The 20,937-nt window shown below is 38.2% G+C and overlaps 1 protein-coding gene across 1 annotated transcript in view; it reads left to right on the top strand.

The window, feature by feature from the left end:
• Positions 1 to 20,937, top strand: part of NAV2 (neuron navigator 2) — a gene marked incomplete at its 5' end in the record, with an annotated part of 49,206 nt that overhangs the window by 8,357 nt on the left and 19,912 nt on the right. Inside the window, 10 exons of the mRNA XM_009278774.1 lie at positions 301 to 345; positions 2,520 to 2,680; positions 4,724 to 4,912; positions 10,332 to 10,384; positions 12,488 to 12,511; positions 12,631 to 12,705; positions 17,261 to 17,344; positions 17,940 to 18,051; positions 18,545 to 18,690; positions 20,918 to 20,926. Coding sequence (XP_009277049.1) covers positions 301 to 345; positions 2,520 to 2,680; positions 4,724 to 4,912; positions 10,332 to 10,384; positions 12,488 to 12,511; positions 12,631 to 12,705; positions 17,261 to 17,344; positions 17,940 to 18,051; positions 18,545 to 18,690; positions 20,918 to 20,926 — 898 coding nt within the window. The remainder of the gene's footprint in view (positions 1 to 300; positions 346 to 2,519; positions 2,681 to 4,723; positions 4,913 to 10,331; positions 10,385 to 12,487; positions 12,512 to 12,630; positions 12,706 to 17,260; positions 17,345 to 17,939; positions 18,052 to 18,544; positions 18,691 to 20,917; positions 20,927 to 20,937) is intronic.

The raw sequence follows: 20,937 nt of genomic DNA, 5'->3' as shown, positions 1-20,937 counted from the left end.
GCCTGCTGAAAAGCATATTTTTAAGCATCCATTTGACGTTTAAAGAGCCATTTTTGTTCATTGTGGGTAGGAGAAATAGCAAAATCACCTTGTGAACAGATGAGATTCATTGGCATGGTACCAGATGCATGTTTGTGCAAATCCACACCCGGGTAAGGAGGTTTTTGCATGTTTCTGTAGGAAGGCCCCAGCACCTTTTCCTCTGAAAAGGTGATGCAGATGTTTGTACGTCCTTCGTCCTGATCTTATTCCTTCCCTTTTGTTCTTCTCTGAAGTTCTTTTCTTTTAACTTTTCTGCAGCGACCCACATCTTGATAGGAACACTTTGCCTAAGAAGGGACTCAGGTATTGGTGTTTCCACATGGTTTAACAGCTTTTGTTGTGGCTTTGGAGTTTGCTTTGTGTTTCTGTCGTGGCTGGTGGTGATGGTCGCAGTTTGCAAGAGGTGGCAACGATATTCTTTCTTTCTTTCTTTCTTTCTTTCTTTCTTTCTTTCTTTAATCCTCAAAGAAGGCCATTGACCACTGTGCTTTTTTTCATCCAGTGGCTTCTCCGCTTGAGCAAGAACTGTGGCTTTTGCTGGCTGAATTGCTGAAAAGCATCTCATAAACCATCACTGGGCTTGACTTGAAAACAATAATTTTGCAGCTTCTATGGCCATTACATGGAATGACTTGAGATCATTTTCACCCGGGAACCTTGGTGTTGATATACAAATAGAAAAGGTTTTCAATATCATGCCAAACCTTTTAGGATGAGATTGGACATACTAATTTAAAAAATCTGCTTCAGAATACCTAAATATATAGGGCACTTAGAGATAACCTCTACTCTTCTAGAAAAGAACAAAAAAATCCCCAAACAAACTTTTGGGAATTGTCTTCTCATACATTTTGTGTATCTGTAAGGTCGTGATTTTTATAACATAAAAAAACTGCACTGAAAAAGGTTTTCCATTGATAGAAGCAATTCTAGCGAGATAATCAGCATTACGTGTATTAATTAAATGCTTTAAGTGTTACAGAAGATACCTTAGACAATTTAGAAAATTGCAGTTTCAGAATTGCTCAGTGCAGCTTCTAGGATCACCAAGTTGATGCCTTGAAATTGCAGCTTCAATTTATTCTGCGCTGTACACATTGTTCTTCACAGCAGCTTTGTCCCATGAAGCCGAGTGCTAAAAGCCTTTCTTAAAATGGCATTTTGTTTAAAATGTTTCTGTGGTTCTCAAGTATGTCTCTAATAAATAAAGACTCTTTTAAGACCGAAACATTTGAGTGCTGAAGAGGTAGGTATTAATGCTGCAAAAAATAATCCTTAGTGTGTTAAAGTAAAATGACTGTTTGAAGCCCCTTACTAAACTGATACATGTGCAAAGTTTAAGAGATGCAGATAGTCAGGGACTGTTGCTTAAGTGTTGAGGCATAAGCAGAAGAATGAATGTATTTTTTGAAAGGAGTTTGAGTTTTTGCAATGTTAATTATTGTAGTGTTCACATTGATTTAAAATAGTCTTAATAAGCGATATCTTAGTAGAGTATTTAGTTGGAGGGAATCTAATTAATTAAATAGATAATATCGACTAATAATAGGCTCCAAGTGTTTAGTTTTTGGAAGGAGAGCTAGTAACTCATAAATATTTCTCAAAAGCAGATGGCATAGCCTAAGACAGACACTGAAATCCATCAGCAGACAAGTGTTTCCATGATGCTCTTTCTGTTGATACCTGTACCCTATCACGTATTTCACATAACACCTGTGGTAACACACCTATTTTTCAGGCATATACAGAAGCAGCTTTAAAACTCTGCTTAAGCTGAAGCCAGCAGGTATTTTGCCGTTGATGTTGGCGTAGACAATGTTTCTGCTGTTTTCTTTGCCTTCAGAAAAGGCTAAACATAGTCTCCTTCGTGATGATTTAATGCTATTAGTTTTGAACTAAATGGGATGCAACCTCCACAAACCTTTATATTAATACCTCTGGAATATGAATTATTGGGTCACAACTTGTTTAAAAATCTGATAATGGCTTTGTTGACTTGAATTTGGTTGTAATATGACAAAAAGCCAGCTAAGCTTATAGATGCACAAAAATATGAAAATAGTGATAGAATAACCTAAGGAAAGGAAAGAATTTCCAAATTATGGCTTTATTTTTCAATCATACATATGTAACGCACACCATATTTTATTCTACAGTACACAACTTCTATCTGCAGCTTTTTGTTTACCACTAGTTTGGTTACTACTGAAGCCATAGGAAAGGAGGTTTGGGGTTTTTTTTCCCAAACAGAAGTGGAATGAATTAGGAACAGCTTAGAACAGCTTGGAACAGCTCCTTAATTCAGAATTGTATTGGTTTTATATAATTTTTATCCTTAAATTTCATATAAGAGTTCTTCCATCTATCTTTCTCTCTCTTCCTCCCCAAGTCTTGTGACATTTCGTGATTGTTTTGGTTTTTTTTTAATTTTAAATAAATGTTAAAGTTCATTTTGGAAAAACTGTTTGTTTCTGCAGGTATACTCCATCCTCCCAACTCCGTAATCAGGAAGATGCAAAAGAATGGCTACGGTCCCATTCAGCAGGAGGACTTCAGGATACTGCTGGCAATTCTCCATTTTCATCTGGATCCAGCATAACATCACCCTCTGGAACTAGATTTAACTTCTCGCAGCTTGGTGAATAATTATCTGTTTGGATAATCATAGCAATACATTGTAGGTCTTGAAAATAGCATATTACACAACATAATTTTCTTTCAGCAGCTCTGAGTTCCACATTCAACCTCAGGAAGCACTTTCATTGAAATGAGTGTGACTAATTAGCATTATTATCTCGTATGCCCGAAGGTGGCATACTTGCAGTAACTCTGAAAATACTTCTTGTTGCCTACCTGTTTAGTAATATTGCTTTAAAATCCAAGCATATTACTATATGTGCCAGTCCCATCAGTTTAAGATATTTTATCTTTGTATGTATTTTTCAGGTGGCTTGTTGGAAAATTGCATAAAGCTCAGTCCGAAATAATATATAAAAGTCAGAAATTTCAAGTCAGGAAAAATGCCATTCCTTCACTTAATCACACTGATAAAAGTAAACACTTTTTAAATGAAGGAAACGATAAAAGTTGATTGACAGGATCCAAAAAGCATTGCAGATTTTAGTTGACCATATCAGCAGTTGAAATAACCTAATTTAAAGTGCTAGTAGTGCTCGTCTCTGGTGTGCTGAGTAAATATTACTTAGTCGCCTTTGCAATTTGTTTAGGTATGTAAATCAGTCCTAACAGTATATATATTGTCTTTAAGTTAAGTGACATTTGGAAAGTACTATGTCGAACAGACGTTTTCTGTTTCTTTTTGACTTTCAGAAGCCCTTCCATCTTTTCTAGAACGATAAAGAAATAATACCCAAAATAGTTAAGCCTATACTTGTGAACTTCTTATGTTGTGTGAATTTGCAGCAGCTTACGCGGTCACTTACTTCTAGTGCAGTTTTGAACTGCGGCAGTGATGTTTTAGAGCCTTTCTCTGAGCGCGCTGAAAAGAAACAGATTAAATAAACAGCTTTAAGTAAAACAACACTTAACAAAATTTCCTCTGAATATACAGACAGTGTAATTACATTGCCAACAGCTAACAAACTGTCATGAAAGTTCATGAAAGTACCTTAATGGTCCCAAAAAAAAAAAAAAAAAGAAGTGTAGTCTTAGGCCCAGAAAGTTAACTCTTTATGGCGAATATTGAAGATTTTTTACATTAATAAGCTTCAAAAGCTATTTGGCCACAAGCAATTAACAAAAAAAAGATTATCTTTTTCTGTGTTCTTAAGAAAAGAGCTTGGACATATTGGAGTCAAGAGAGGTCACTGCGTTTAGTAGCAAATGTTGATATGAAAGTTGAGCACCTTTAAACTGAATTATTGTATCTTCTACAATAGTCTGTATCAGTTGATGGTGTATATAGAAATATAGAAACAGGCAATGACATAACACCAAGAGGAACCTGCCAGTTGAACAGCAATTCTGTTGTTCTCTTTTCTTCCACAAATCAACTAGTTCTTAGTAAATAGCAGGTATAATTTTAGCACAAAAGTTCTTTAAAAAAATGTGAAACTGGAGTAGATGTTTTGTGCTCTAAACACTGGCTGGGAAAGCATTGGCTTTTGAGGCAGAATTGATATTTTATAATTCTTAGGACCTCATAGTGGAAAGAAACAATTCTGAAATATACAACTATTAGGAAACTAAAGCTCTTAAAATTTGTGACTTAAATACGTAGAAAAATGTCATTTTCTAAGAACCTGAAGGCTTTGAAGGAGATCATTCATAAGGCCTGTTCTGTATAGGCGAAGTACTACTTTAAATTACTTCGGGCATTTTAGTCCTTTTGTGAGCAAGGACTGTTCCAAATTAAACAAGGGTTAATTAGTTCATGCCTGCAAGGTGTTAGTGAGTTGACTGAGCTTGTCTGTAGAAGCATAGACAAATCACCCAGTGTTTAAAACGACCTTATTTACTTGAGTTTTCTTACTCACTAGCTTGATTTGCATACCTCTTACTTGAATTCATTGAATTTAGAAAAATAATGAAGCCTGGAGAGGATGACATTGAAAATTTGTGTCTTGGGAAAAAAAAAAATTTTTTTTGGTAGTTGCACAAAAATTAGGTATGAAAATTTGTGGCCGCGCAAATAAATTGGTGTTTATTCTTCACTTTATAGCAAGCCCAACCACCGCAGCCCAGATGAGCCTGTCAAATCCAACCATGCTACGGACCCACAGCCTTTCCAATGCAGATGGTCCTTACGACCCCTACAGTGATACGCGCTTCAGGAACAGCTCGATGTCCCTGGATGAGAAGAGCAGAACAATGAGCCGGTCCGGCTCTTTCCGCGATGGCTTTGAAGAAGGTCAGTAAAGTATGTGATGGTGCTGGAAATGATCAGAAGATGACGTTCTCACATAAACCAAGTATAAATTTTCTGCTTTTCAGTTCAGCACAGGGGTCATTTCAGAGCACAGTTCTCTCTGTGTGGAGCTCTCAGCGTTAGATAAAACTTTAGTCCTGGTCATTCTTGTTCTGATGATATTCATCCAGTGGTCCTTCTGGCCAGACATAGGAAAGCATGTAAGTGTTGTACCTAGAGCATCACTGTTCAAGAAATGATTTAAATACATCCTGTGCTTCATTTTTAGCGATCTCAAAATTATAGTTCATACTTAGAGTTAGCATATTAAAGTGTTTCCTTGAATAGGACTCTTCTCCTGAACCTGGGCCTCCGCACTTCTGTTTGTAGTATAAATAATTGATATCAGCCAGACTGTTGTTTCTATCCCAGTTAATTCTTCCAGTATTTAATCTGTATTCAAATTATCTTTCCTTCTTATTTCTGCTCAATGTCCTGGGTTGCTGTCACACAGCTTCCACAGAAGGGATCTGAGTAGTTCTTCAAAACATCTAGGCTCTTCTTTTTAATTTCTCATTGTTTTTTTCAAATATGTAATCATACCTCATAAAAGAAGCCCATGTAAATATAAGAAGAAAAAGTCATTTACCTATAAATAAATATTTAGTTTGATTGCTACTGATCAAGCAACCTTACAGCTGTAGCAGGAGTAGCTATGAGCTGACGTTAAAACCCTCACGTGTTGCACTTTGAGAAGTCAAGCATGGGGTGAGCTCTGGGAGTGGTTCATAGGAAGGTCATAGGAAGCTCTTTCAACGTTAGCTGTTTGAATCTTAAATCTCCTTTCTGGCAAGGATTGGGAGCTTGGTTGGCTATGAAGTACTTTATCACTACAGGTCACACGAGCCTTTGCTGACTTACTTCCTCCACTGCTGAAGACCTGCACTTACTCAGCAGTGTTAATACCAGTGCCCCGTTGTTGCTGTTCCCCTACAGCCACATGGGAGCCACGCTTAAGTGCTTGTAGGCGCCTTTAGGAGCCACAGGGTGCCTTCCTGGAGATACTGGTTATCCCATCTGTTTTCTGCCATTGGAAGGGGTGGAAAATGCGCATTGGGTATGGCTCCAGACAGATTCAGGGCTAATTCGTTACTGAATTTAGCCAATCTAACTCCATTACATTTAATTGTATTTTAGAGGCCCACGGCTGAGGATCTTCATTAGGGGTTGAAAATTATTAGAATAATGCTGTAGGGCTGAAAACTGTGTCATTGCAGGAATTAACCTTGGTTTGTGCCATGCTCTCAGAAAGCTAGATGATCATGAACAGTCAAAGACTGCCTGATACTTAGTCAGTTGAATTCCATTCTGAGATGAACAGTCCTGCTCTTCCTAAAGAGTTCCTTAATATAATCTGTGAAGGAATTTAAATCACAGCATCTGTGTTATACTTAGATTTACTGAAAGAGCTACTACAGTAAAACTTAATCAGGTTTTATTGAAGACATCCTCAAAAAAATTGTAACCTTTTAAGTGTGCTTAAGATTGCAGCGAATCCATTTTGGCATGTTTGAGGTTGAACTCTCTCTTATAATTCAGAAATTCTTGTCCAGGAGACAGTTTGGAAGAATGTTTAATAAGTATTACTTGTTTGAGGACAAACCATTTAAAAAAAAGGAAAAGGGAAGAGTTAGGTGAAATGCTCTACAAAGTGCTTTTCATTCATTTTAAAAAAGTAATAAAAATGATGTCCAAGAAAACTCTACCAGGTTATGGACTTGAAAGCAGTGGAAAAAGATCACTTTTGTATATGAGGAGGAAATTTGACCCTCCAGTGGACATGCTGAAGAAGTCCCTTTCCGATTTTCCTAAATTTTTGGCACCTAAAAGGATAATAACATTCTACCAGATGGGATGAATGTTTAGGTGCAGACTCTGTATTTTTGTCTTCAGGTTAAAGGTCTTCTGTCACTTCTCTGGCCATACGGAAGGCAGGGATAGCCTGCTTATTAGCTCCTGCTTATTTCTCAGGGAATCACAAGTTATAAGTGAGCAAGTGGTTCTGAATATGGCATATATGTTGTCCTGTGCTTTCAAACCTGCGGATCTAATTCACCTTCACAGAATGAGAGAATAGATCGAAAAGTATGAATACATCATTCGCCTTCACCTTGAGAAAATAGATCAAAAAGTATTATAGAAATTAAATTTCTATAGAACAATATTCGCCTTCACCTTGAGAAAATAGATCAAATAGTATTATAGAAATTAAATTTGTGGTTAATGAACAAATTGATTTTATACAATCAGTCAGTGTCAATGAAGCATAAATCCAGGTCTTAAGTAAAACTTACCACTCCTTAATTATTTATTAGCACATAAGATTACAAGACATTTTATTCTTATTAACTTCAGCAGGGCCAGGATTAATTCTTAAAAGCCTTTTTTCTTTTGTCTCCGTAGTGTGAAGTACAGTCATGTTCTCTCACAGCACAGCGTGTAGGTCGAAATGGTAGTCAGCCTTGCAGTACGTGACTCTCTTGATAGGAAGGGTTTCAGGACTGGAGAGATGCCAGCAGGAGCAGCCTCCAAACTACCCAGAACTTCAGGGGGAAAAAGACAGTCTAAAACTTAAGTGGTCTCTTGGCTATCCAGTTTCCCCGCTTCCCTGGCCATCAGTCTTCCCCAGGAGCTGTGCTGCCGCTGGCTCCACCCTGATACTTCAGCCTCCTAGAGAGAAGGGAATTCAATTCATTGTCGTTGGGGTACAAATTTTTATTCCTTTTTGTGCTACTGACTGCAATACCTCTTGTTCTTTCTATTCTTTGGACAGTTGATCTTTTCTAACACTAAAAATGATACATGCTTGCATATGCATTTATAGTGCTTTAAAATAATAGCTCCAGAACAATTTGGGTTTGTAGCCTGCGTGCAGATGCATGTTAACTGCAAAAACCAGGAATCACATCAAGAGCATAACTGCCTTCAGGCTCCTAATGAAATAGCCTTAAAGTAGCCATCTGCAGATACTTTAAAAAGAAACGGCACAAAAACATTAACTCCTTAGTTGTCCTTAAAACTAGAAATCTCAAATTAAACACACATTCACATGATGCAGTAGTGATGTTTTACAAGGCAGGAGTATGATTCCCAGAGTTATGTGTTCCTTCCCTTTTTTCATTTTGAGTCTCCTTTCCTCTAAAGTCCCGATGTGATCTTAAAAATCCCAGTTGATGCTAACTCAAAAATGCCTGTGTCCCAATCCATTGCAAGGAGATCTGTTTCTTCTCTGGCCAGTTGGTATGGTTGCTTTCTTGAATATATCTCTATTAGTAAAAACTGCACAAAGGAAGAATATAGGGAGGCAAACCAGAAAATAATATTATATTCTCTGTGTGAGTCCTTTGGTGGTCTTGTGCAATATTGCCTGCGCTTTGGGCTTCCCATCTTAAAAAAGATGATCCTAAGGGTAAAATGCAGGTAAAAAGAAAAGTGACGTGGAGATCTTAAGTGCGTAACATCCATGGTATGAAGAGAGTTAAAACAGATTAGGAATCTTCAGCTTGGAAAAATGATAATATATAATTTAGTGCCTTATAAAGAAGGTGGTGATCCATTACTTCTCATATCACAGGGGTGTGGAGACACTCAAGGAACTTATTGACTGATTCAGCAGCGAGTCTAAAACAACTGCAGAGAGTTATATTTCTAAACACAAGAAGATTTTTTTGTTACAGACAAAATGTGTCAGTGGATTCAGAAGTCGTTAAGCGAGTTGATGGTAGGTAGGTCACAGCGACTATGAAAAATAATGGTCTGACTGCAGTTTCCCTCTCAGGAGTTTCTATCTCTGCTGATTCCCAGAAGATGCAAAGGTGTACCTGGGGAAAAATCACTGGGTATCTGCCGTCTCCTTGCATTCTTTTCCCTAAACATGCACTGCGGTTGCAGCCAGAGATGGAGCGTACGATTAGACAGACCCTGGGTCTGATTCACACTAGTTATTTTTATGTTCTTAATGCAGTACAGTCCTTAACATCTAACTATAAAGATCATTTTAATTGAAAATATGATTAACCAGAAAAAGCAAATGGGTGTGAGGTTTTTTTACTTTCTTGTGGGTTTTTTAAATTGTCTTAAATTCCTCCAGAAGCTGACTTAGACTTTGTTTACTTCTCTTTCCAGCCTTGCCTTAGGATATAATGTCAATGGGAAAGCAGAGCCCATTTATTATGAATGTAGGAGAACTGCAGTAGGTAATTAGAGCAAAGTGGCAGCTTTTCTAAACTGTTTTTTTGGCTGGAGGATTTAGATGAAAGAAAAAGTGATTCAACACGACTTCATATGATTTGTATGAAGTTACCTGAAGTTTGAATGAAAGTTTCAATTAAATGTATTTTGTTTCTAAAAATAAAAATAAAGGAAAGGTAATTTTGCGTGTTTCAGTAGCAGAAAGAATAGCTTCAGGTAGGTTTTTTTAATAGTATAATCAAAAATAAAATGATGTTATATGTAAATCCTAACACCGGGGTGACGGTAACAACCTTGAGAATCAATGTATATCTTTTACTGAATGTATATTTAAATGCAAAAACTGCTTGAAACGGATTCTTTTCCAGAAAAGGTTTTGTGGCCATGTTTTCACTCTGGTAATTTTTCTATGAGAGAATGAACTTTGCCTTGTTAAAGAAATGGCATTGCTTTAAAGAAAGACCAAAAAACCCTGCAGGGTTAGGGAACGTTCAGCTCATCGCTGCCCGTGATACAGCTCCCTTGTACGCAGCAGAAGGAGGATACAGCTGCATTCAGAGGGCAGTTCTGAGCCCCAGAATTAGACAACGGTGTCTGCCCTGGGTGCTCCACATCTTCTCCTGGCACATCTGGTTACACACTGGCGCTCGCTGGGTATCGTGGTCTTCTCAGGACATCTCCATCTTGGTCTGCTGCTTAAAGAAAACAACCCACCCCCTCAATCTCATCTAAAACTGAAAAGGAAGTGCTTAGATTTACTTTTGTAATCTCTTCTGCATTTCAGTTAGTTTGTTGGGTTTTTTATCTCAAGTAAGCCCTTTTGCAAGAGTCTTAAGATAAGCTGTCCAGAGAAATACTTATTTCTGAATAAATCTTCATCGAAACTTTTATTTTTAATCTTCTTGACCACACCTCATTTTCCCAAAAAACAAGTATTATTAAATTGTTAAAACAGCTTTACCAAATCAAAGTTTACGGATTGTTATTACCTGGCCACGCATTCTTCAAACTGTACATGGTTGGTGCAATAATATAATTAAGTTTATGATGGATGATGAAATTTGTGAAAGTATTTCTTCAGTTGGCTGGTTGTTGGCAGTGGATGGTCTATGTTGATTCCACTGTGTGGTTACTGTGTTTATATTCATTGTGTTTATTTTCTTTCCTTTAGTGCATGGTTCTTCTCTGTCTTTGGTGTCCAGTACGTCATCTATTTATTCGACGGTGAGTATAACGACATGAACAATTTGGGTTTACTAATCAAAATTATTGAATTGACTGGTCTTACTGTGCTAATTATTTTTGCCCAAAAAAAGCACTTTTCATTTGATTGTGTTCTGGATGCTAGCTATGAAAGAAATGTTTACGTTCATAAGGATGTCTGTGGGTATTTAGCAGTATCCTCATTAAACACAGACGTTAATGGCCTAAAAGCAGCAATTTATTTTTTGAGTCAGTATTTTACAGCTATGCTAAATAAGTTTTGCTACAAAGGACCTCAGTAGCTCTGAGGAGATTTTAACTTCATTGCCTAAAGCACCCCAAAATTTGCTGAATAAAGTCATTCCAGCCTTGTATTAATGATTTCTTACTAAAGACGTTTGAGTAAGTTTTTTAATGCACAGATTTTAATAATTCTAAAGAAGCCATTTGTTCACTATGCCAGTAATATTTTCTCCAAAAGTATCTACTCATTTAGGTTATCTGATCCTAAAATAAGGCTTACTGGAGTTTGAAAATACAGGGTTTTTTTCAAATGCGTGTTACATTTGCTTATTTTCTTCTAATAGTCTCATCTAGGATTTTCCATTTAAACATATACTATGGAAGACTTTGTCAGTTAAGACTATACCTGTGCTGTAACGGGGAGGTGAGGCTGCAACACACAGACCCTGTCTTACCTAGCTTTTCTCTAGCTAGTTGGAGTGTTAACTGCAGCGACCCAGGGGCACAGCAGGTTCCAGCCCTCACGAGACTGTACAGAAGTATTTGGCCCTGATGGTTAATTCCCAGTGGCTTCACTGCTGTTAATATCCAAGCTAGCCAGATTAAAGGTGGCTCATGTATTCCTGGCTCGCTATGATCACGGTTTTGGGGGTTTCTTAAAGCACAACCCTTTTAAAAAACAGTGGATAATAATTACTTCTGAAATACGTGTTAATTGAACAGGATCTTCAATTTCAAATTCTTACGCAAGTGTGATGCATCTGCACACTTACCACACATGCACAGCTGAAACAAGCCTATGTGATACAAGAGTACGTGGAAGAACTTGCTCTTAGAAGATCATGTATAACTGTCTGTGAAGTCTGTCAAGCCAGCATAGTCTTATTTAGCGTTATTTCACATACATGTTTCACTGTTAGGAAGTTACATGTGTAACATGGCCTTAAGACTTGATAATAAGTTGAAAATACCGCCTTTCATTATTGACCTTGCCTCGAGCAAGGTCCATACGAAGCCAAAACAGATAATGTCTTGGTAGGATGGAAAACAGACCTTTTCCTCTGGACTGTTGTTTATAACCATGAGAGCCACAAGGAGAGTACCCAGCAGCTGCTGTCTAAGCTTCTGGTTTCTGTGCTTGCTGCCCAGGCACGAGTGGCTCTTAATAGTGTGGTTTGATGGGTATAATTTTCACGGTGGCTGGTAGTGGACATGTTTACATAAGGACAGTGGAGCCTGTAACCTCCTACCATATACTTCTCTTTAGCTGATAACTTTGGTTAGAAACAAGCCGTAGTAGCCACGATTTTGTCATGCAGACCACAACGGGTGGTCAGTACATCCACTTTGCATCCTCAGAAAACTAGTTGTGTGTCCTCAGTTTTTCATCACCACAGTGCCTAGGCAGCACCCAAGTGGGAGTAATTTTTTTTTTTTTTCCCCCCCACATCACTTTGGAACGCAAAAACGTGATCTCCATCCCAAGGAGAGCTGAGCATGGGAGGAAGAGAATTGCCTAGGATCAGCCATGTCCTGTGACAGTCCTGGCTCCTCAGAGCCTCACGCAGTCCCTTATGCACAGAGCCAGGACTTCACCCTTCCACGGTTCAGACTCAGAGGTGCGCGGGTCGGCAGGCTGGGAAGTGGAGCCCAAATTCCTTCCTGCAGGAAGAAGTACTGTATGAGCAGCCTGTTTTCTTTTTCCTGAAGAGTAAATAAATTAGGAGATTGTCTTAGGTTGAATATGGATGTGGGAATCCAAAATAAGGAATTCACATTAGAGTTTTTGAAGCGCAAAAAAAAAGTGAAAAATTTGATAAATTTGTCAGGCTGGTTATGTTGTAATATCCTCATGTGTTTTCCTCTGTTTTTATTTTATAGCCTGAAGAGAAGTGCCAGTCAGAGGTAAGAGCACATCGTGTTTGACAGGCATAAATGTTCTGTCAAGACACTTCGCATTTCGTGTCTTGCTATTTTATTTCTCCGTATTACGGTGCAGTAAAGTGCTTTCTTAAAATATACAGATTCGCAAGCTACGAAGAGAGTTGGATGCATCCCAAGAAAAAGTGTCAGCTCTGACAACTCAGTTGACTGCCAATGTGAGTACAACTCGGAGAACAAACACTAACAGGGAATGTAATTAGTGCACCAACTACCACCCCAGTTTTTCTAAGTGACCAAAAGATTTCATGTGTCTAACACTCGGTTCACATTACCTCTGTGTTTAAAAAAATAACTACATGCTTGTGGGACCTTTACAAAAATAACATCCTCTGTCCTACTGAATTGTCTTATGCCTTTCTTTAAATACTGAGTTACAATGTTCATTTGGCTTTATAGGTATGTAAACCATCTTCAGATCTTGAGAAAATCATTGAAGACGGTGTCTTTTTTTATAAGTAGTGTCGTGTTTTGTCATTTGGGTGGGATGAGATACAGATGAAGGTTATAATCGGTAGGAATAAAAATTGGTGGAAACGTGGATTGAAATGCATTATACTTTGCTGTTGCATAAAGATGTGGGCTAATGGCATGATATGTAACAGTGGCATAAGGGGCTCTGAGAACTAATTTACAGTTACAGAGTGGACATACCTGATTTTTACCAGTGTGGGCAATACTTCTGCTTGTTTCCGCTGAGGAATTTGGTGAGTAAGTAATACAAAACACTTGGAAAAAAAAGATTCGGAAGCCAGGAGGTGTTGAGGCAACACTATGTATGACCCTGAGCAAGTTTATTTGTGTGTTCTGTGCTGTAGTCACAGATAGCAGAAATCTGCAAAACAGAAGCTTGCTAGAAAAATAAGCAATTCTAGAGTAAATAAGCTCCAGATGAATAGTCATCAAATGGGATCATACTGACATCCTGGTTTGTGGGAATGAATAAACATCGGAACACATGCTACTGAAGAGGACATTCCTGTCCATCAGCTCTCTGAATAGGTGGAATACAAAACTTGACACAGTAAAGGACAGCTTTCATCTGAGCAGTAATGCCTATCACAAGAAGGATTCAAGGGGAAATCTACTGCAGTGTTCACTGCAGGCACTTTGTCCAGCTTGCAAAATGGAAAAGGAAAACCAAGAACACAGTTAATAGAGAAGTCAAATAAAAGGGCTTTGACTGCCTGTAACCACTCAGTCACTTTCCCAAGAGGAAAAGAAAAAATTTAAAAAAATCTTCCAAAAATTAAGTCTTACGTTTGCCTTCCAAATACAGAGAGGACTGGATACATGAGTTGGTTTTCATCCAGAAGCTTCTTTTACATGTGAGAAAGCAAGAACCAGATTCTCTTGTGTACATTTTTTTTTATCATGTTGTTAAATAACCCAGCTCGTGTCCTTCAAACGAAGAATTTGTCAGCTATGCAACTCATCTAGCTCTGCCTTAGTTTTGTTGCATTCTTCTTCGTACGGTGTTCGGATTCAGCAGGCTGTTACTCAACACGGGAGTTAGTAGCCTGTCTCCAAGAGGAGTGAGTAGCACAGGCTACCGTGTGCCTGCCCCTGCTGCCGTTAATTTGCCCAAGAATTTGTGTGCGGTTACTACCACTATCTTTGCGGAGAATAGTTTTTAACATACGCTGCTGCCGTGCATTTTTGTTTGGGGGTCATTCAGTTTTTTGTTGTCATTGTTTTGGGGAGTTTTTTCCCCAAAAAAAGCTAGCATCAGTTATTTTGATAATACGCCATTTTTGCTTCATTCACTTTGCTAAAATTTGGGGGGGGTTTATTCATGCTATTTAAACTTTTTAGACTTTGACCTGCCCCTTACTTGTCCGTAAATGAGCTACAGTCTGCTGCAGAAATGTTGCTATAACTGTCTTAGTAATATATTTCACTCTCTAGCCACCTCTTTTCAGAGAACATACTCTTTTTCCATGTAAAAGGCCAGGTCTGTTCCCAAAAAAGTTAAGACTAATAAATGCTCTTTGTTAAGACACTGCTTTATGGACATGTCCTTTACACAAGATTTTTTTTAAAAAAATGCTTCTAACTTAGGCAATTTGAATTAATCTGTTTGTTTAATTTATTAATTTTTTCCTGAATTTTCCTGTATACACACTGCAGCTTTTGATGCTTCTCAGGCCATCAGGGGCAAGAATTTTGAAAAGGTTTTGCTCCAACTGGGAAGTGAAGACAACAATTTTCCATAGCTCACTGAACAGTTTGCAGGGAGGAATAATTTAAAGGTGCCTGATCTGGTTTTGAAAGATCAACTTTTTCTTAAGGTTCAGGTCAAAGAATTACGGGTTTGTATCCCATTATTAATCCATGCAGTCCCGCTTGCCCATTTATTTTTTGCTTTTGCAAAGTATTGCTGAGGATTCCTGAATATCAGTTTTGTTTTTCCCTGTTCATCCTCCCCAACAGAAACTTTGCAGTCTGTGTTTTTAAAATAAATATTTAGATTTTCAAACGTGTAGTGTGAGGGTTTAAATTACTTTTTGCTATTTTCTCACAGTCTCGGCTCTGCTTATTTTCACCGGGGCGGATGGGAATGAGAGATGCTCATCCCCGTGTTAACGTACTGCTTATGTTTGTTTTCATTGCGAGTGTGAGAACAGTTATTTAGGATAAGTCAGCCGTGTGCTGATGACGAGTAAGTCTGGAATAGCTCTGTGAAAGGTTTTGCTATTCTGTATATATTTAGGTGAGAGAATGTCCTTTTCCGCTTGGAAAGATTTTGCACAATTTTACTTGTCGTTGTGTGTATAAAATTATTTTTCATAGAGAAATACTATTTGCTATGGTTAGCGTAGATGATTATGGCTAATGAGACAAATACATATTGAACTATGCCTGTGTTCAATTGCATATGCAACTGCATATGGATATATATAGATATACATGTATATCTATAAATAGACAGATAGATATACCTGCATATCTATAAAACAATGCCGTATCATGGCACTAGAAACATAGTACCCTTTTACCGAGCTTCTTTCCATCTTCTCAGTCTACTTTTCCTTCCTTTTACTTCTCAGTCATTTTCAGTTCTTAGCTGATGTCCTTAATATAATTGACATTGGGTTCTCAGTGCTTCATGGGAAAAGAACAAAGGGTAATTGGCCAAGCACCGGGGAGTTTTGGATGATATTTAGCACGTGGACCTTAGCTGCAAGCCAGGTGCACTCAAATGTTGGAGAAGTCTTTGAGTTAGATGCAGGTATATCAGCTGATAAAGCATCTGGCAGACTGGCTACAATGCTGCAGTAGTCCTGCCTCCATCCTTACCCCTCTCTGCGGAGAAGGCATCTCTGGACTGAGCTGACTGACTTGGCTTTCAGAGTTCTCCCGTCGGGTAGCACAGTGAGAATCTCCACCTCTGTGACTTCCAGTGTCTTTTTGCCTTAAATATCCACAAGGAAAATAGTGATCTAGTTGGAGGGAAGTTTCTGCCTGGCCTTCCTCTACCTAAAAACTTGCTTTATATTTTATTTACTGTTTTCTATTTTATTTTACTTTTTAGGGTATCCTCCTAAAACTTAGAAGGGACATTTTGGGTTTGTTGGTACTCTCTGGAAGAAGATTTAAACTTTTTGTGAAAAGCTCTATGGCAAGAATTAACTACTTAACTACTTGAGGGTACCCGAAAACTATCACTAAGTAACCTTTTACGTGTTAATAATGGCCCACATAAAAAGTCAAAGATCAAGTCTGATTTCAAAAATGAACAGCAGATGTTTAGAATCTCTCTACATTTTGTGATGGGAGGTCTTTACATGTCATTGCTTGCAATAGCTTGGGGATGTGGCTAGATAACCAAGGACATCCTTCCGTGCCTTTTCGGTATCAGGAATACTTTCAGGTGACAAGGTGTATTCCCTAAAGCGTCCCTTAAAAGCCTCAGTTAACTTAATTTGTGAGATGTTTAAAAAAAAAAATTAATCTAATGTGTCTTTTTGTTTCAACAAAGTGGCAAACGGTGTTTTCCATTTATCACAAAAGCTAAGCAGCTTTAAACAACTGAGAAAAGTATATGAACTAGATTAGTTTGAGATGTGGCTCTTCAAAGGACCTTAACTCCTAGGGACCCAGAAGGTGGTTTTGTTCTCAGATGTATTCTGGATGTAGGATCGCACATTTTACAGAATAAATGAGAATTCCAAACTGGAAAAAAACCCAGCTTTGCTGCTGTGTTAGAGTATGTCTGAGGTAACTGTCCTGGCTATCGAAATCAAGGTATCAAAGAAGTGGATGTAGCAGCTGACTGAGGAGCCGCCTTCAGGAAATCTCCTACTGCTGTGCCAGGTCACAGCGTTGCTCCTACGTCTGTGTTTTCTAAAGCGTTCGGTAGCAGCTGCTGCCGAGCAGGGCATGGTTTATAGCCTAAACCCGCATCATTTCACAGTGCGCTGCTGGTAGTAGTTGTACGTGAAAGGGTTGCCATTTTCTAAAATTCTGAAACTGGGCTGTTACCTTCGACATTTCTAATTTTCCACGATTAAATTGTTCCTGGTGATTTGTTAGCAGACGTTTTCACAATGTATGCTCTGCTCATTTGACCTTTTCTAATCAGTGTAATTTTGTCCGTATCATTTACACAACAAACAATGCAACGCAGGAGGTGGTCCATTTAAATACCTGCAGAAATATTCTTGTTTTGGGGGGAGAGAACAAACTACTTCTATATGGTTTAACTTTCAGGCTCACCTGGTGGCAGCATTTGAGCAGAGCCTGGGGAACATGACGATCAGACTGCAGAGCCTGACAATGACAGCAGAACAAAAGGCAAGCTTGAAAAGTATTTGGGGAAGTCTTAACTTCTGTTTCCAGCATTGCCGCTCATGCTCCTGTAGTTGTGGGGAAGAAAAAATCACATGCAGCGTTTCCTTAGTTTCCTCAATTGTGGTGATGGAGTAAAATGTAATAAAAATTGTCTACAATACTCCCTTTCCTTACTGGGATGTTGTGACAACTGATCAGGTATAAATTGTTGCTTTGGACACAAGTCTTCAGTATTGCATGTTTTTGTAATACATTTCTTCCCAATGCATCCACACATGCGCACGTTCAAGAGAAACACCAAGAAAAATCCTTGCAAGACAGGCAACATTGGGTTTTTGGACAGTATACTTGAATATGCATTATTTCTGTATTACAGAGCATGTACATTTTTTTGTATCTTAATAACCAAGCTATTTTGCAGCCTATTGAGGGTGTGCTTCCCCAGGTATACCAAACCTCATTTTCATCTCCTTGTACATATACATTCCATAAATTCTCTATCAACTACCAGTGCTCAGATTGAAGTGTGGCTTCTTTGGAGCAGGTAGATACCATCTGCGTTTTCCAACGTATCACCATTTTTTTTTTCTTATTCAAGGACTCAGAACTGAACGAGTTAAGGAAGACTATTGAACTACTGAAGAAGCAAAATGCTGCTGCCCAGGCTGCCATCAATGGAGTCATAAACACACCTGAGCTCAACTGCAAAGGTGAGAAGCAAGCACTACATCTAGCAACTGTGCGGTGCTCATGGGACTTTAGACCTCTTGGTAATATCTGATGTAACCATCAGAGATCAGTTTTGTTTCATGACTGTGCTCTCGTTACTTGTTTTGGTATCGTGGGGATTTGAAATGAGTACCTGTGTAAATAGTGCCATCAGTTCTGCAGAAGTAAATGGACGTGTTAGACACGAGAAGGCATTTTAACAAAGCTTTTCCACCTTCAGTGTGAGCTCACTGAATTTACTACAAGCATTTAGTAATTCACCCACCTAGACACTGATGTGAAGCAGCAGAGAGCAGAGATCCCCATTTCAGAGCTGTCAGGCACTTGGCTTTATTTTCTTCGGTGTTTTCAGTAATTTCCAATATAAAGTCTGAATGCAGTCCTGTCTTACCTCACTTCTCTTACTTATCCCAGTAATTTACACTTATATCAAACTTCTTACATAATTTTGACGCCGCCTCCATTCACATTCAGGACCCGGAGCTGCTCAACCCACAGACCTGCGGATCCGAAGGCAGCACTCTTCGGATAGCGTCTCCAGTATTAACAGTGCTACCAGTCACTCCAGTGTGGGAAGCAACATAGAGAGTGATTCAAAGAAAAAGAAGAGGAAGAACTGGGTGAGTGTATTTTAACAGATTGCGTGAGGTTTATATAAAATTGTCAGAACACGCACGGTGAAATCTAGCCACTCAGCTCCTCCTTCCTCCCCTCATGCAGCAGGTCAGCACAAGGACTATGCACTGTTTAAATCCTGTGTAAACTCTCTTTTGAAGGCTTAATTGAGTCGTAAGTGATGTATATGCTTGTGTTGACTCTGCCTAGGATTGAATTCTAGCTTAACAGCCAAAAAGCCGGTCTTAAATTAGAAATAGCTGTCAAAGATCAATTCTGGCTAAAATTAATATGATGTCCAACCCCTTAGGGAAAACTCGACGTCTGTCATTAAAGTAAAACAAACCTACAATGAGAGATCATTCTTACTTTTTTTTTTCTTTTTGGCTCGTAGGGCTTTTTTTTAATTGAACATGTTAAATGCTTTAAGAACTCTGTTTTGAACATTACCTTGGAGTTCTACAACAAAAAATACCAATTTTTAAAAATTTATTATGATGGACATTTATTTTGCAAGATTTTGCAATACTTACCTGTCATTTCCCATTTTTCCTTCTTTGCTCATCATGTACTGTGTACAAGGTACCCTGTACTGGAGGAAAGGTACATTATATTAAACTCCATTTTCAATTAGACCATAACTGCCTTAGTGACCTAGTCTGATTGTAGTTTGGACTAAAGTCCCTAGATCCTTTATTGTAGCCAGTAAAGCAATCCACCCTTTCCTTCCCGCTGAATTTAAATCTCCCTGGATCTTTTGAGTGTACAGACAAATCTGTATAGATACAAAATGTGGTTTGAGCTGGTAAAAGCTTGATTTGTATTTGCACAATAGCCTCTCAGAAATGTTTATGAAACTCCTGAACTGTAAGAAAAAAACTTCCTGAGCAGGTCCTTGTTTTATTTCTCTCTTATCTCGGTGGTTTCATTTTGATATCTTGCCAGCTCCTTCATTACAGCAGCATTTCCACTCTGCCCCTTAAAGAATTGGTTGAATGGAAACAACGTCATCTCCAAATCCTTCTTGTGCTGGGTTATACCTTAGTTATAGACAAAGTAAATTGCTGTAACTTCTAAATAGCTAGCGATTCTTAATTTGTGACACAAACCTTTTGTAATCATTAAGCCTTAGTTAAGATAAACGCTTTTTAAATTTTTGCTTTAGCCTCTATTCTTTGTTATTGTAACCTAGTAGATATTATCCTACATCAGCCTACACTTCTCATTCATCTGATGACTATTTTTAAAGAAGGTTAAGGAAACATCTCCTTATTATAAAGAGAAATAAATAAAGTTTTCATGAAGTAGAAGAAACAGGACAGTGTTTTTATCTTGTTATTAAAAATGAGTACATCATTGCTGTAAAATAAAGATTGGAAATTAAATCACTAAGTTACTGAGAAAAATACATAAGTTGAGTCTGATTCACACATTGTTTATTCCACAAATACTGAGGAAGTTCTCAGCCGAGACCTTTTTGTTATATGTAGAAACAACGCAGCTGTCCATTCAGAGCTGAAACACCAGATTTTCAACATTTCTCACTTGTAGGAGTCTTTGCCTAGTTTAAAAATAACTTTCAGCTCATATTAAGCCAGCCTGTTTACAACATGTAATTTGCGATAGCGTTCAACGGTATTCATAGAGTATCCTGAGTTGGAAGGGGACCCATGAGGATCAAGTGCAAACCCTGACTCCGCAAAGGGCAACCTAAAAGTTAAACCATCTATCCAAAAGCGTTGTCCAAATGCTTCTTGAACACTGTTGAACTGTAACTTGGGGATAACATCCGTTTAATCACATGTATATTCATTCTTTCTGTTGTTTGGAAATTGACAGTCACATTAAAAAAGGTCATTTTAGCTGCAGGTAGGTAGAAAAGATTCAGTCTTTTCATCTCGTGAAATGCCTGTTCCTGCAAGGAAAAACACAATATTAACTTGGCTGTTAGCCAAAGCATTCTGTCTGAGCTAAGGAGAAAATAGAATTCAAATAGTTAAGAGATTTGGGTCTGGTGTCTCCCTCAAGTAATGCAAAAAATGACCGTATGTTGTTTGAAACACCTGGTTTTGGAAAATAGAGGGTTCCAGTTTTAAAGTAACAGTTGGTCTTTGTTGATTATTGGTCATGTTTGTCTTAGAAATCCAAAGCTTCCCTTATCACTGGCTTTATCTGTTAAAACATGTCTTTTTTCCTTCCCCCACTTCCTTTTGCTTGCGCTTCTTCCGGCAGGTCAATGAGGTAAGGAAGAC

The sequence above is a fragment of the Aptenodytes forsteri genome, unplaced genomic scaffold, assembly GCF_000699145.1.
Source record: "Aptenodytes forsteri isolate BGI_AS27 unplaced genomic scaffold, ASM69914v1 Scaffold418, whole genome shotgun sequence".
Taxonomy (NCBI): domain Eukaryota; kingdom Metazoa; phylum Chordata; class Aves; order Sphenisciformes; family Spheniscidae; genus Aptenodytes; species Aptenodytes forsteri.
The sequence above is the reverse complement of the archived record's forward strand: the minus strand, read 5'-3'. Positions and strand labels throughout refer to the sequence as shown.